Source organism: Notolabrus celidotus, chromosome 19 (assembly GCF_009762535.1).
Source record: "Notolabrus celidotus isolate fNotCel1 chromosome 19, fNotCel1.pri, whole genome shotgun sequence".
In the NCBI taxonomy this organism is placed as follows: Eukaryota; Metazoa; Chordata; class Actinopteri; order Labriformes; family Labridae; genus Notolabrus; species Notolabrus celidotus.
This window is the reverse complement of record NC_048290.1, coordinates 5114167-5130342: the sequence shown is the minus strand read 5'-3', so window position 1 is coordinate 5130342 and position 16176 is coordinate 5114167. Positions and strand designations below refer to the sequence as shown.

The window sequence follows — 16176 nt, the reverse complement described above, 5'->3', positions numbered from 1 at the left end:
TCTCAAGCTAGACCATTACGTTCTGCTTTGTTTTTATCAGACCTTTATTATGTTGTCACTATTTCTTGTGCACAGCCTGGGATGGTTCTTCTTATAGTAGCAGCTGAGTCTGAGAAGTAAAGATGGGAAGAGGTTCAACACTCTGCAAGAGAGCGGGTGAGGAGTTAGTTCAGCAATTCCAGAATAATGTTCCCTGATTGTTGAGCCCTCAGGTGGCATTGCTTTAAAGGTGACATATCATGCAAAATTGACTTTTTAATGGTTCTCTACCTGAAATATGTGTCCCTGGCATGTCTACAAACTCCCCGAGAATTAAAAAAAATCCATTCTGCCCCTGTTTTGATTTCTCCACCTTTCTGTAAATGTGTGTGAAACGAGCCGTATCAGACTTCCGTGTTTTTGTTACGTAACAACAATATCCGGTCTGTCACGGAGTCAGAGCTCGGAGCTTGTTCAGCCCATAGACTGTATAAAATAATACTGAATCACCCCTCCGTTTTTCATTACCTGCACAAATGTGTGCTAACAAGGAGCTTAGGAGGGAGGCATGCTAGTTGTAGGCTGTCTTAATAAACACAAAGGTCGGTTTTACTCCCCACGTCTGCAGATTTGAAGATCTAGTGGATGATTTTTATTTGTCATGGATAAGTGCTAGAGCTAATTAGCATAGCCACATAGCTACATGTTCATAGCTGTAGCTGTGTACCAAGACACACGTCGACATACTGATAAATAAAACAACAAGAAACACTAAATCTGTGACCAATCCTTCAGAAAAGGTCCCGCTGCCTTTCTGGCAAAGGTCGGTTTTACTCCCCACGTCTGCAGATTTGAAGATCTAGTGGATGATTTTTATTTATCATGGATACGTGCTAGCGCTAGTTAGCATAGCCACATAGCTACATGTTCGTAGCTGTGTACCAAGACACACGTCGACACACTGATAAATAAAACAACAAGAAACACTAAATCTGTGACCAATCCTTCAGAAAGGTCCTGCTACAGGCGCCTCTCCGTCAGGATCAGATTCAGAGGGTTGAAGTAACGTGATCTCTGAGCAGCCGTGTATATTCAGCCAACATGTAAACATTAGATCAACGTGCTGGAGAGCCGAGGCACATCCACTTCCTGAGGGGGCGTGGTCAGAGGGAAAACAGAGTGTTCTGAGGAGAGCTGAAGAAGAGGGCTTTTCAGGCATGCCAAAATCTGATTTCAAAGTGTTTTTTTTAGCATAAACTTTAAAGACATGTTTTGGGGACCTCTTAGACCAATATATATTGATGAAAAAAGCGTGATATGTCACCTTTAAAATACAGACATGACTCTGTAGTGGAAATCACTGCATGGGTTCAAAATCCAATCTAAAAAAGCATTGCTGCATCCACAAATGCAGTTTAAAAGTATACCACACAAAGAAGAAACCATATAAACATGATCTAGACTCAGGGGTTCCCAGACTTTTCAGCCTGTGACCCCCAAAATATGGGTGCCAAAGACTCGCGACCCCCACTGTCCCTCAAAGTGATTTAATATGTCTTCATTTAGCTGGATCTGCAGAAATCTTGCCTACTTATATCAGCTTGTGTCTGTGTTTCCTGTGCCGTTATGAATTAACCTGCAGCTACTGATGCTTTTGATAATTAACTGTTCACTAATCCTAAACTTAGGAGTCATCTGGCAAAAAGAAAGGCAGAAAACTCATTACATTTTCTATTTTCAAGGTTTTATTTCAAGTTTAGCTACTATTTTTGTTGATATTCTTTACTATAATGGGTAAAATGTACTATTTTTACAAGATAACTTTAAAAAAAGAAACATTCTAGAAGACATCTCATGACCCCCCATTTGTGTCTTTGGGAACCCCTGATCTAGAGAGACCAGGGGACTGAGGCAAAGTGGAGAAACAGCTCTATGGTCCGACAAATCAAAATTTGACATTCTTTTTGGAAATCATGAACGCTTCATCCTCTGTTCCAAAGAGGGGAGGGACCACCCGGCTTGTTATCGGCACGCATTTCAAAAGCAAGGATCCCTTTTGTGCATCATGACACAAAAGAATACGACAAAGTAGACTGAAATGTTGAGCAGCTGAAATCCTTTATCAGGCAAGAACGGGTCATTTCACTTTCAAAACTCCAGAAACTGATCCCTCCTCGGTTCCAAGATGTTTGCTGAAAGAAGAGTTGATGCAACACGATGGTGAACACGCCCTTGTCCCAACTGTTTATGCAGTGAACAATTCTACATGTCAAAATTGACTGACTAAACTCACAGGAGATCTCTGAGTTGCTGCAGACAAAGCTCTCCTCTGTATTGGTGTACTCATAAATCTCAGTGTGACATTTGACACAACCAAGTGTCACCACCTGTTGCAGAGTCTTGAACAATTAATCAGCATTAAAGAAGCAGCATTAAGCCGGAGTGAATCCTATTTATCAGATCTATATGCTGTCATGCTACATGTTTACTTTCAGTTTATTGAAGAGGAAAGAAAGCATGTGAAGCTTTGGTGCTTTTCTTTCAATGTGTCTTATGTAGTCTGTCTTATTTCTTGTTAATTCAAGAAGTTTATTCATCTTATCATAATGAACTAGTAGTTACAGTTCACTTTTTATATATACTCTATGTTAATCACACTTCTTTGCCTTAGTAAATGTCCAAACCCCTGTAAATACCCCACTGTGTATTCATGTGTCGATTGTCGTACGGGATAAAGTGAAAGGAGCGAAGGACCACAGGGTTTAAGAATCCGCTAATCTCCCCTGCAGCGACCTCTTGTAGTGACGCTTAATACTGTTTTGATCTCTCTGTTGAGTAACTAATTGCTCTGTCCTCTTCAAACACTCTTTCAGTCAGCTGTGAGATTAGTCAGTCCGCTCACTGAACTTCCTGCTGACAGCGCAGAGACCGGAGCAGACCTCTGAGGCACTGAGCAGAAGGAACATGAATGATAACATACAGGTTAGTGGATTCTTTTCATCTTATAATAAATGCTACAGGTGAGGGTGTTGTTGCTGATTACAGGAATGTTTGTTTTATTTATGTTTATGTACTCTGTTGTTGTTGCATCAAAAGTAAATACGTAATATCTATATTTCCTGGAAATTAGAGGTATTTGTCTGAAGACATAATTAACTAATCTAATCTTTAAAGTGTTTTTAATTACTTTTAATTGCATTTTTGTTTTTTATATCCTCACCAATACAATAATAAGTGTGTTTCTATCAGCCCTCAACCAACCAATCACAAACAAGGACTACAATTTAGAGTCCTGTGCACCAAAGAATAAACTACTGAGAGAGACATCCTTCATAGCAATATTTATTTCACCTCAGATATTATTAGTTGTGTCATTACAGTCATCTACAGCTTTCAAATTAGGGGTCCAGACCCCCCATGAATTAAAGGTTATACAAACATTTTAAAAGACTGTTAAAAACAATAATATAAAAGCTTGTATAAAATGACTGAATAATAATGTAAATGTTGATGAAAATACATAAATATATCAGGAAGCTGTGTTTATTTTTTGATATTGGTGATCATAGTGTACAAGCAGTTAGAGACATTTTGCAAGAGGGAGGTTAACGCCAGAGGGTAATGCTCACAGATGTCCTTTCCCAATAATAATAATGACAATTTTATTTGTAGAGCACTTTTCATAAACCAAGTTACAAATTGCAAGTCAAGACAAAGAAATAAAACATATTTTAAAATACATAAAATGCCTTTAAAAGAACTCTAAAGGAATACAATTATTTTAAAATGTATTTCTTAAGACGGTTAAAAAAAAAAAAAGGAACTAATTAAATTCAGATAGAATCAGGAAAGGCTCCATGATAAAAGTATGTTTATGTTCATGGCGAAGTTAAGGAGCCCCTAATCTAGAGAAAAAAAGATGATATTTATTACAGGACAGTTACATGTCATTTGTAAGTTGTATAAAACCGAACTTGATTGAATTTGACGATCTGTGATTGCTGCATTTCTTGGCAATAAACCTTTAAAATGCCTCTACCCTCCTGATAGTGTTGTGCTAAAGTTAAAAGTTTCATTAAAAAAAAATGCACTCAGCAGAATTAGGTTCCCTTGATTGCTGACCCACAGGACCCCAAGAATTGTTGTTCCATGAAATAATTTGTGCCTTTGAATGCTGTAAAAGCAAATTACTGATTTAAAAATAAGAAGGTTTAAAATTGTTAAAGGGAAAAAAAAAGACAAATCCATTAAATATGTGAATAATAGAATAAAACACTTTCAAGACAAAGTCTGTAAGTTTTGTTGGTAACCCAGTTTGAAGCATTAGGGCTGAAGAAGTTTCAAAACACAACCTTTAAACAATACAAATAATTTCCATCATATATGTGGTATTGATCTAATTTAAGAGCTGTCTGTGTATGTTTGTCAATGACTTCCCCTTTAATCCATACCCTGTGTTTTTATAACATAGAACCCCATCATCATCATTAATCACCAGTGTGATCATTTTACTGTAAAGAGCTCTGATATTACGTCTCACGCCGGTGGAGGACTTTGTTAAACCAGCTGAGTTACCAGTGAATGAGATGTTATGTCATTTTCAGGACTCAAATCATTCTCAGCTTAGGCTCAGGAAACATGACTGAATTGTGCAAGGAGCCTTTGATTCCTGAGCTGTACTTTCCCTTAGCATGCATGGTACGTTAATATGCCAGAGTGTGACGTTAACTAACAAGTAATCCTATGTAATGATGTGTGTTTTGAAACACTGTTAAAGTCTTATATAACATACACACTCAGGTCTTTGAATTTTAATGCCATAAAAGAAATATCCAAGATTTTTATTGTCACTTCAGTCCCATTAACCGCAACACATACCTCAGAAAACTTGAAAAAAACAAACAGATATTTTAATTGTAGGGTACTTTATAGCTTTATTTTGAAAGGTAATATAATATATTAAATGTGCTTTTATTTTTATGATGATTTTATTATCTCACAGCAGTAGATTCCTGGTGATTAAAACTCCTGATGATCATAAGATTATGAACTACATCATAACAACCAATAATATCATAAAAAATCAAACAGCACTCTCCATTACTCCCTCTCCTGTTAATAGCCAATAAAGAAAATAAGCTGCTAAGTGGATTATCCATAACAAGTTCCTTTTGCATCGTGGAAGAGTTTGTTGTTTAATGAACCAATCAAAGAATAACTAATTCAATCTATGCAGGCACAATCAGAGGGGATCATATAAAGTATATTAAAAACCAAACCATGAGTACCGTCTCACTGCTCTGTGATCAAACCAGCTCACTTGAAGTCTCTCTAGAGCTCTGACATCTCTCATGGCTCTCACAGCTGGACCGCATCCAGAGATTAAGCTGATGCACTACTTTAACATTGTCACCCCATGAAGACTGGACTCTTATGTAACAGGTCTGGGTCGGGTGTTTTAAGTTGACGACGGATCAGATGTATTTAAAAGTCACAAGGCTCATGGTGGTGACTGTCACCTGATTTCAAACAGTCATGTTCAAACTGTTCATGTAAATCACTGTCAACAGCTTTAATGACACAATCAACTGTACTGTGAGTTTGATATTTAGTAGCTGTAAAAATAATTGTGCCCTATATAATTGACTCAGTTTCCCAGAATGCACTATGGCAGCTAATGAACAGGCCCTGTGCAGTGCAAGGAAAACATTTCCTTAGTTTCTAAAGGTGTTTATTTTGATATATTTTCATTTAGAAATGTTGACCTGCTGGTTGCACTTGATTTAAAGACAGTGGAAGTAATACAAATTTATTTTCTGGGCACCATGAAATAGGGTTTTCACAATTTTATCACTTACTTTTTACTATTATATTGATTTTAATGTTGTTTTATTATTTTATTAATTTAACTGTGTATTTTATTTGTTTTTATTTATTATTTTTTATTTATTTATCTTCTCAGTATTATTGATATTTTTAGCCATAATTTTATTTTCAACTCTTATCCTTACATTTTTATAATTTATCTATTTTAACTATCTATATTCTTAATATTAATTTGATGCTTTAACTTATTTTAATTACACATATTTTATTGTTATTGGTGTGCATTAGACTCTATTTTAGTCTCTATTTTAAAATAATTTTTTGGTTATTAATGTCTTGCTATTTTTAGACTTCTGCTATATAAATACAACTTGATTAATTGATATAATTGACTCCAAATTTTCCCAGAATGCACTATGGGAACTAATGAACAGCCCCTGTGCAGTGCAAGGAAAACATTTCCTTAGTTTCTAAAAGTGTTTTATTTTGATATATTTTCATTTAAAAATGTTGACCTGCTGGTTGCACTTGATTTAAAGACAGTGGAAGTAATACAAATTTATTTTCTGGGCACCATGAAATAGGGTTTTAACAATTTTATTACTTACTTTTTACTATTATATTGATTTTAATGTTGTTTTATTATTTTATTAATTTAACTGTTTATTTTTATTCATTTATTCTTTTTTATTTATTTATCTACTCAGTATTATTGATATTTTTAGACATAATTTTATTTTCAACTCTAATCCTTACATTTTTATAATTTATCTATTTTAACTATCTATATTCTTAATATTAATTTGATGCTTTAACTTATTTTAATTACTCATATTTTATTGTTATTGGTGTGCATTAGACTCTATTTTAGTCTCTATTTTAAAATCAATTTTTGGTTATTAATGTCTTGCTATTTTTAGACTTCTGCTATATAAATAAAACTTGATTAATTGATATAATTGACTCAAAGTTTCCCAGAATGCACTATGGGAACTAATGAACAGCCCTTGTTCAGTGCAAGGAAAACATTCACAGGTGTTTTATTTTGATATATTTTCATTTAGAAATGTTGACCTGCTGGTTGCACTTGATTTAAAGACAGTGGAAGTCAATATAATATCTTTTATGGGGACCATGCATATCTTCACCAAATTTTGTATAATTTCATCAGATATTGTTGAGTTAATAAGCCCCATTACTGCTGGATGAAGAGCCACAGGATTATCACTTACAGTTGGATCATGGTAATCCAATGAACAATCATTGAAGTGTTTGTCTGCAGACTAAAATCACAGGAGTCACGCTTTGACTTCTTGACTCTTTCCTCTCTGAAAGTATTCTTATTCTCTGTGTTAGCCCTCAAACACTCCGAGCTGCTTTTCTTTCTCCTTTTCAAATAAAAGATTATGAATATTGTTTCTAATAATTAAAGGAATGTCCTTTGTTCCTCTGACCTCGGACAGGATGAAGCGGTGCTAAAGCTGATTGAGAAGGAGGTGAGAATGCGGGAGGGAGCCAGTAAGCTGCTGGAATATTGTTCCAGGAGAGAGCAGGCCCTGGAGGCCTCCAAGAACCTGCTTACCTGCAATACCCGCATTCTGGCCTTACTCAGCCAACTGCAGAGGATGAGGAAAGCCCAAATCCTACACAGAGTGGAACGCAGGTCAGATGGAGTGCAAAGATATATATATATATATATATATATATATATATATATATAGGAGTGAATAGACATATTTAATAACAGAGCAGGAGGTTACACAGGAATGTTGTTCAGCTGCTTTGCAGAGTTCTTGTGGATGTTGCCATGCCTCCTACAAGCCACATGGGGGCAGGAATATCCACTCTTTTAGGACTTGAGGCCTCTTAGCTCAAGAGCACTTGACTTAATATGTGGGTTTATCAGATGTGCTGTGTTTCAAATGCAGCTGTCTGTAAGAGTGCACATAGTTAACAGAACTTACAGCGCAGGCTATCATGCATTGGTGGCAGGGAAGTGTCTAGACTATTTTGTCTGGGGGGGGGCAACTGGTGCACGCAGATATTTGAATGAATAGCTTTTATTAACCCTTTCCTTAGAAAGGTGGAAAATATCATTTGTTTACCTTTAAATAACACTCAAGTGTCATACAAATGTTATTTTCCTGTTTTTGTTTATTTTACTTAACAAGCAACACATCAGAATTTGTAACTTGACTCCTTTAACATTTAAAAAGAAGATGTTTGTCCAAAGACACAATATTGAGTACTTAAATCACAAGCAAACTTCTGCACACTAACTGTAAGAAATACATTTTATTTAATCAATTTATTTTTGACGGCCAAATTAGTGCGCAGGAGTTAACTTATAATTTTTTTTATTTTTTTTTAAGTTATATTTTAGGGCATTTTTGCCTTTATTTATAGGACAGCTATAGATAGACAGGAAATGTGGGGAGTAGACTAGGGGAAGACATGCAGCATTGTTTTTTTAGGTACTTATTTACTCTTACTCAAGTACTTATTTCTATGAGTACTCTTACTTCTACTTGAGTAACATCATTAGAAAGTGACAGTACTTTTACTTGAGTACTGTTTCGGTTTACTCTACCCACCTCTGCTAATAAGGATTTTGAGATGGCACTTGGGGTGGCCGATAAGATTTCAAAGGGGGCACATGCCACCATTGGACACCCTTCTGGACAAGCCCCTTATTGTGGGAAAATACATGTGGTACCAAATATTAACAAATATTTTCTTTGTGAAACAAACATTAAAAAATGATTTTCTTCAGATTTGAAAATCAGATATTTTAACTTATCTCTCTTTCTGCTTAAGGCTACAATCTTTGCTGCTGTTGAGCTGCTTCCACAACATTCCTGTTATTTTATCTTCTGTACATTCCGTACTGTGCTGCGTGTCTGCGTGTGTATGAGTGCTTTGTTAAAAGGATGACATATTTGTTTTACTGCAGACCATCTGAAGAGGTAGTGCCATGTTTGGGAAAAGTCGCCTATTGATTTGCACCGCAACCCAAGATGCCTTTAAATCCGGTTAGGTTTGCTGATAACGTTCAGTATCTTGTTCCACATATTGGCGCCAGAGTTTCACAACCTGGCTTTCAGCGTTAGTGTGATTAGCTGCAGTTTTAGACTACGGTAGTGTAACCTCCTCCCACAGCTCCACAGTAATCATATCTTTCATATACTCTTCTTTCTGTCAGTGTATCTCAGTAAACAGGTAACAGATCTAGATACTTTCATTGCATGTATTACAGGGAAATGGTACCAACATGTTCACATGTTTTCAACTCGCCACAAGTTCCTCTGCTGCTTCATCACTCTGTCTGGTGTCTCCTTTGTCCACGCTGTCACTTCTGTGTAATGTTTTTGCAGCCTAGAAAAAAAAGTAGCATGTTAAAAGAATGAAATATTTGTTTTACTGCAGACCATCTGAAGAGGTAGTGCCATGTTTGGGAAAAGTCGCCCTATCAGGTCATTTTTCACAAAATATCTCCTCAAAAACTCAAACAAAACTTGAACTCTTGAAGCTTTTATGTTCCTAACTTTTTTTATTTTGCACTCTGCAGACCTGCGAATCCCACTGATGTGGAAAGACTCAGAGTACTTCAAAAACAAAGGAGGTGAGTTAGAGAGGTCTCCAATCAGATTAAATGGATTGAAAGAGAAAATGAACGTCAGTCGTCGTCCCAGCATGGCTTTAATGTCACTGTGATGTTGTTGATGTCCTAATGGAATTATCCTCCCAAAGTAACGCTGTCCGCTGTGTCATCTCACTCAAGCACTAATTGAATTAGCTAGCTACGCATGCACAATGCCACAACTGTAGGTTTTCCTTCTGCAGCTATCAGCTATGAAGGAGGGAAACAGAAAGTTCAGTGCATCAAGGATTTTCTTTTGCTGCAGCCACACAACATTTCACAAAACGGAGAGGTTAGGGACAACACTTCTTGTTTCTGATTGGACAGCTCAAAGTCATTTCCTGTTTCTCTCAGAATCAGAATCTGAATCAGAAATACTCTATTTATCCCAGGAGGAAATTCAGTTGTTACAGAGTGCTCTTATACACAGTATGAAAAAGTGTAATCAGTCCCTCCAGGAAGTTGCGATTTCGCGATCGCAACTATCAACGCAAATTGAACCAATCAGCGCTATTTTTTCGCGGCCCTGCAATTTTATACAATCACCGCAACTTTCCCGCAAATTTGACCAATTACATCAATCCCAGCCCCTGCACGTCATTGGTTTCGTCATCAATTCGACTTCCTTGGAACATAAACGTAAGTCCTCACTTGATCGGCACTTTTCAACAATAAAACACGCACAGAGAACGGGTGGAAAGAGGGGACAGCAGGCAGGACAAGTGACCATGACAACGTTGTTATTTATAGATTGAGGGGCTCAGTGTTAGCTTGGTCTCTACCTGCAGCAGGTGTGCTTTATGAACCAGCTCTCCTCACCTCCATGCATCTGTCTCATCTTCATTGATGATTTTTACCCCCCGGTGTGCGTTAGTGACAAAGACACAACCGGGGGACGTCTGTTTAATATTTGATGTTTGACATTGTTGCCGTGGCTACCGTAAAAAGCTCTTCATCTACAGCTTGATTTATTCCAGTTTGGTGAAACATCAGACACATTCAGTAAGTTTGATCAACTCCTAGTCATCAAAGATGCAGATTAATTTCAGAGTGCCGTGAACTGACTGTGCATCAGTCGCTGCGAGGTGCATTCAGGGACCGTCGTAAATGTGCAATACAGTCCATGTCAGTTCATGGCAAGTGGCAAACTCCGGTCTCAAACGATGAAGCCAATGCGGAAGTGATATAAACTGCAATACATCGAAAATCCGCTTGAGGCTGGCTGCAGAAACACCGGAAACCACATAGATATGAATGGGAAAAAGACGATCTTTGCAGCATTAATAAACATGTTTACAGCCTGGTTCAAAAAACGGCTTGGCCCTACAACGCTAATCTCTCCAATGGCATACACTGTACGGGGGGTGAATTTTTTTTCTAACATGACGGTTAAGAAGATATTAAGATTATGAGTGTTGCCCAAATAAGGACATGACTGACGTGACTCCCGGTCGGGAACACACAGCCATTGGCTAAGAGACTCACACTACGTCACACTCTGCCTAGTTGAGTTCCGCATTACCAATATGGCTGCTGCCGTCGATTTGCTTCAAAACAGCTCTCAGGAACAGATGGGTGACGTCACGGATACTACGTCCATATTTTATACAGTCTATGGTTCATGGCATTTTTCTGTGAATCAAGAGAATCAAAATACAGTCAGTGGCCACATCAAGAATGTTTTCTAAAAACAACTGTAATTTAGCATATTTACTTGCCCCTGAGATGTTATTGTGGGGGAAAAAAGCAAAAAAAAAATCTCAACTTTCACCGCAATTTTTTCAAAAAGCTGTCGCAAATTGAGGCTTTTTGGGCCGCAACAATCACAAAAAAATCCTGCGAAATCCTGGAGGGACTGTACATTACAGTAATGTACAAAAGCACTGGGAATGAAGGTATTATATACAGGATGTTGAAGTGGCAGGGATATTGCACCACAGACTCATAGAACATCCTCAGCATCGTCCTGCAGATGTTGAAGGATCTCAGCCTCCTCAGGCGGCTCAGGCCCTTTTTGTAGACGGCTTCGGTGTTCCTGCTCCAGTCCAGTTTATTGTCCAAGTACACCCCCAGGTACTTGTAGTCCTCCACAATGTCCACACTGGCCCCCCCTGGATGGAAACAAGGATCACTGGTGCCTTGTTCCTCCTCAGATCCACAGTCATCTCCTTGGTCTTTGTCACATTGAGCTGGAGGTGGTTCTGCTCGCACCATGTGACAAAGTTGCCCACCACAGCCCTGTACTAAGCCTCCTCACCCTTCCTGATGCATCCAACTACAGCAGAGTCATCAGAGAACTTCTGATGACTGAAACTTCTGACTTCTTCCACCTTATAGATAGATATTCTGTTTTGTGAAATGGTGTTGTGTTTTGCAGAATATTGTGTTTTGCCCTTCAGGCCACCGTACTAGAAGACTGAACCTTTAATCTGTTCTTCTGACCTGCAGAGCTCCACCGCTGTGCTGTGTTCTGCCTGCTTCAGTGTGGCACAGAGATATACGACACAGACATGATGATGGTCGACCGGACTTTAACTGACATCTGTTTTGACGACACTATAGTATTGTAAGTCTCTTTTTTTTAAAACAGCTCTAACAAGGTTTAATTGTGGTGCAACTTTAACTTTAAGACTCTCTTTACATCCCTGAGTCATGTTTCTGTGTTTGTGTGTGTAAGCAGTAAGGAGGCCGGTCCAAGCTTTCAGCTGCGTGTCGAGCTCTACAGCTGTAGTGCAGTTGAGGACTTCTCCCCGGGGGCTCTAGGACCCAGGAGAGTGGGCTACCTGGGGGGTTCTCTGGGATGCTCCTCGGGGAAGAAGATCCGTGCTGCACTGGAGTCTGCTGCGGTTTGTGGATCAGTATTAAGCGCCGGATTTGCAGGACATGGAAGTGGGTCACCACCTCTAGGCCCCAACATGTCACGAGTGTAAGGATGACATTTCTCCCTGCAAGACAAGCTGTGAAATATATTGAATTATAAATTAATTTTCCCTAACTTTTGTCTGAAGGGGGCCAAAGTATAACCTGCTTGCTCACACAACTCTGACAATCGAACACATCAAGGAAGGTTTCAAGACACATGATTTGTCAATATCAGCAACAGGTGAGTCCTTGCCAGAGTCTTGGATCTTTTCTTTTCCTTTTCCACTCCTGAAAATCCATCATCAATCTTTGTGTCTTCCAGAGGATAGCCCCTTCTGGTTGCCTCTGTACGGCAACATGTGTTGCCGCCTCATGGCTCAGCCTCTCTGCATGATTCAGCCGGTCATGAGGGGACAACTCAAGCTCAAGGTGACCAGACATTGAAATAATAACCCGTCCTTGTGATTTTTCAGAATATCATTCCACATTATTATTCACCGAATCACTTCACTCCCTGCTCTCATTCAGCTTGAAGAGGACCTTAATTGCTGGGAAAATGTCTACGGCGTCCTCAGGGGCCACAGTCTTCTCTGCTATCAGAGAGAAGAGGACCTGGAGTCCGAGGACGAGCCTTTACTTGTAATCCCTGTCAAAAAGGTTGGTGATAATGAATAAAAGTCTCATGAATAAATAGATGGATTCATTTGAGGTTTTTGTCCGTGCTGATTACAATAACAAGCCGAGGCCACCAGAGTGCACTGCTGAATTAATGAAAAAGTTCCTCAGAGAGGAAACCTGTTGTAGCACTCTGCCTCACGAGATTAGGATGTTTGATGCACCTTTAGCAAAAATTCATTTCTAAAAATTTGTTACAGATGACACATTTAAGTAGTGACTTTGCACCAACTTAAAGGTGCAATGAGGAGTATTTAGCAGCATTTAGCAGAACAGAAACATGGGATATAGTCGTCATAAGTGTTTAAATTATAGAATACACTGCAAAAACTCCAAACAAACAGGTTTTTTTTGTATTATTTCCAGTAAAAATTTCTTATTAGACTTAATAGAGACACAAAAACCTAACAAGTCCAGTTATATGTCTTAGTTTAAGATATTACAGGCAAAATCAAGGCCTGAATTGCTTGTAATTAATAACAAAATGTAAAAATGTGAAGTAAATGTTTCATACTCCACCCTAAGATTTTCCCTTATTATTATGAGCAATTCAGGCCTCATTTTTGGCCTATTACATCTCAAAATAAGCCCTTTTCTTGACTTTTTTAGGTTAATTTTGCAGAGTTTAAGACTTTGATCTCTGACCACTGTGTCTCAAATTGTATCTAGTAGTAGTAGTAGTTTAGTTTATTCACACACATCATCACAAATGTAAAAGTAAACATTTTCACAATGGTTGGATGAGTGGAAAGGGGTGACCCTTTTTAAAGTTTTTAATAGGGGGCCCAATAAAAATATCTGTTTTAATGAATCTATTATATTCTGAATGATTGTGTGTGTTTGTTTGTTGTTTATAATCTGCCTGTGATATCAATTACATTGGAAATGTGGGAAACTTCAATGTCTTTTTTGAGAATAAATAAACGTTTTTAATTTAATTGAATATAAAGTCTGATAAGAACATTTTACTACAAATAAGACAAAAAACATGCTTAGTCTTGAGTTCTTTGCAGTGTAATCACCTCCACAAAAAAACTCTAGTGTTATGTCAACTTAGAGTAAGCCTTTAGATCTACATAGTGTCAAATCCCCTTCAATGGAGGCTGCCATCTTGCACCTCCGTGTTTCCACAGTAGCAAAGAACAGACAAACTATCATGGGCCAAATGCATTTTTGAGTTTTTGTGAATGGCTGCTGGAAATGCACCAGCTGGATGATGAAGGATAATAAGAAGAGAGTGGTGGCTGTTGATGTTATGCGCAAAGGAATTTGTGTTGACAGACGTTTTGGATGGTGAACACTTGTCAGATGGAGGATTGTACTTAGCACGCATCATACAGCACACTAAAAGTCCTAATCACACTGTAGGGCGGTTGGGTAAGGCAACTAGTAGCTGATATATAAACTACCAGTCAAAAGTGTGGACACACCTATTTATTTTAATTATTTTCAACATTGTAGATTAATACTGAAGACATCAAAACTATGAAATAATCTGGTTTTGCCATAATCTGGATTACAACAGAAGTCAAATAGGACTATCCATTGTGTACTAACCCTACCTCTGAACAACTCAACTGATGGTCTCAAACACATTAAGAAGGCAAGTCATTCTACAAATGAACTCTTGACAAGGCTCATGTTAATTAGAAACCATTCCAGGAGACCACTTCATGAAGCAGACTGAGAGAATACCAAGAGTGTGCAAAGATGTCATGAAGGAAAAAGGGGGCTACTTTACAGAATCTAAAATATAAAACATATTCTGCTTTGTTTAACACTTTTTTGTGAATTAAATAATTCCATATATGTTCTTTCATAGTTTTGATGTCTTTCATATTAATCTACAGTGTTTACAATAATTAAAATAAATACAAACCCTTGAATGAGAAGGTGTTCTACACTTTTGACTGGTAGTGTACGTCTATATACATCACAAGATCCATCGGTTGAGTCATCCAGATGTGAGCTGCTATAATGTTTAATGGCTGAGGTGTCAGTGCACATCCCCCATGGTGTTCTGTTGATGTGGCCTTGAAGTGTCACAGTATTAGATAACTAGTGCTACTATTTTGAAACACTTGAAGTTTTATCAGATGTTTACATTTCATGCTACTCTAAGCTTCTGCTCTGCTCTGTTAAAGCAGGGTTAGGGTTGGGCACTTGTTACTCTACTACATTTTTTCAGACAGCTTCAGGTCCTTTTGAAGAACTGTTCAACGTAAAAACGGGATCTTTACAGGACTCCCTAAAAAGTCCATCAGACGGCTGCAGCTCATACAGAATGCTGCTGCTCGAGTCCTAACAAGGACCAAAAAAGTAGACCACATCACTCCAGTTCTTAGATCCCTACACTGATTTCCTGTCTGTCAGAGAATAGACTTTGAAATCCTCCTGATGGTTTATAAAGCACTGAATGGTTTAGGCCCAAAATACATTGCAGAAGGTCTGCTCCAACTCTCACCTCTTTTAAATCAAAGATTAAGACTTTTTTATTTGCCACTGCCTTCCTATCTTAGCTCATTTTAACCCACTTTAAATTAAAATTTTAATGTAATTTTTAATATATTTCTAATTTTCCTTTTCTTTTCTGTTTTATCATATTTGTCATTTTAATTGTGTTCTTTTATGCCTGTCTGAATGTTTCCAATGCTTTTAATGTTTTAATGTAAAGCACATTGAGTTGCCTTCGTGTATGAAATGCGCTATACAAATAAAGCTGCCTTGCCTTGCTTTGCCTTGCCAACGTATAGCGTAAACAATACACATCATTTGGATGAAAGAGATAATGTATAGTGAGTGGGTGGTTATGCAAATCAGACCCCCTAAAGCAGGCATGTCCAAAGTACGGCCCGGGGGCCAATTGCGGCCCGAGGTCCATTTATTTATGGCCCCAAGCTTCCATCTTAAATTGTGTTATTTATAGCACAGAAATTAATCACTTTCTGAATCATCTGTACATTTGCAGTTTCTTTCAAGCGCACACAAAACTAAAGTCAATCCAGAAATGTCTCAAAAAGCTTCATATGGACTACCTCTCTAAAGCCAAAGCACTGGGGATTCTGCAAGACGGCAATAAAGAAGAAACACAAGAACTCTTAAAGCTGACAGGTTTTCTAATTAATGTTTTTATCATGAAGTGAAAATGTTCTTGATGAACACTAAAAGTTCAGAAGACACAAAAGAGGACACAA

At 37.9% G+C, this 16176-nt stretch overlaps 1 protein-coding gene across 4 annotated transcripts in view; it reads left to right on the top strand.

The window, feature by feature from the left end:
- Positions 1-118: 118 nt before the first annotated feature.
- Positions 119-16176, top strand: part of LOC117830777 (rhotekin-like) — a 41995-nt gene continuing 25937 nt past the window's right edge. Inside the window, exons 1-10 of one of the 4 annotated variants that reach the window (XM_034709049.1) lie at positions 119-156; positions 2857-2961; positions 7269-7468; positions 9232-9278; positions 9374-9427; positions 11894-12011; positions 12126-12371; positions 12454-12548; positions 12630-12736; positions 12836-12964. In XM_034709049.1, coding sequence (XP_034564940.1) covers positions 2944-2961; positions 7269-7468; positions 9232-9278; positions 9374-9427; positions 11894-12011; positions 12126-12371; positions 12454-12548; positions 12630-12736; positions 12836-12964 — 1014 coding nt within the window. In that variant the 5' untranslated portion in view covers positions 119-156; positions 2857-2943. Of the gene's footprint in view, positions 157-2852; positions 2962-7268; positions 7469-8758; positions 8799-9231; positions 9279-9367; positions 9428-11893; positions 12012-12122; positions 12372-12453; positions 12549-12629; positions 12737-12835; positions 12965-16176 lie in introns of those variants that run through there. The other 3 variants (XM_034709046.1, XM_034709047.1, XM_034709050.1) reach the window with 3 other exon arrangements.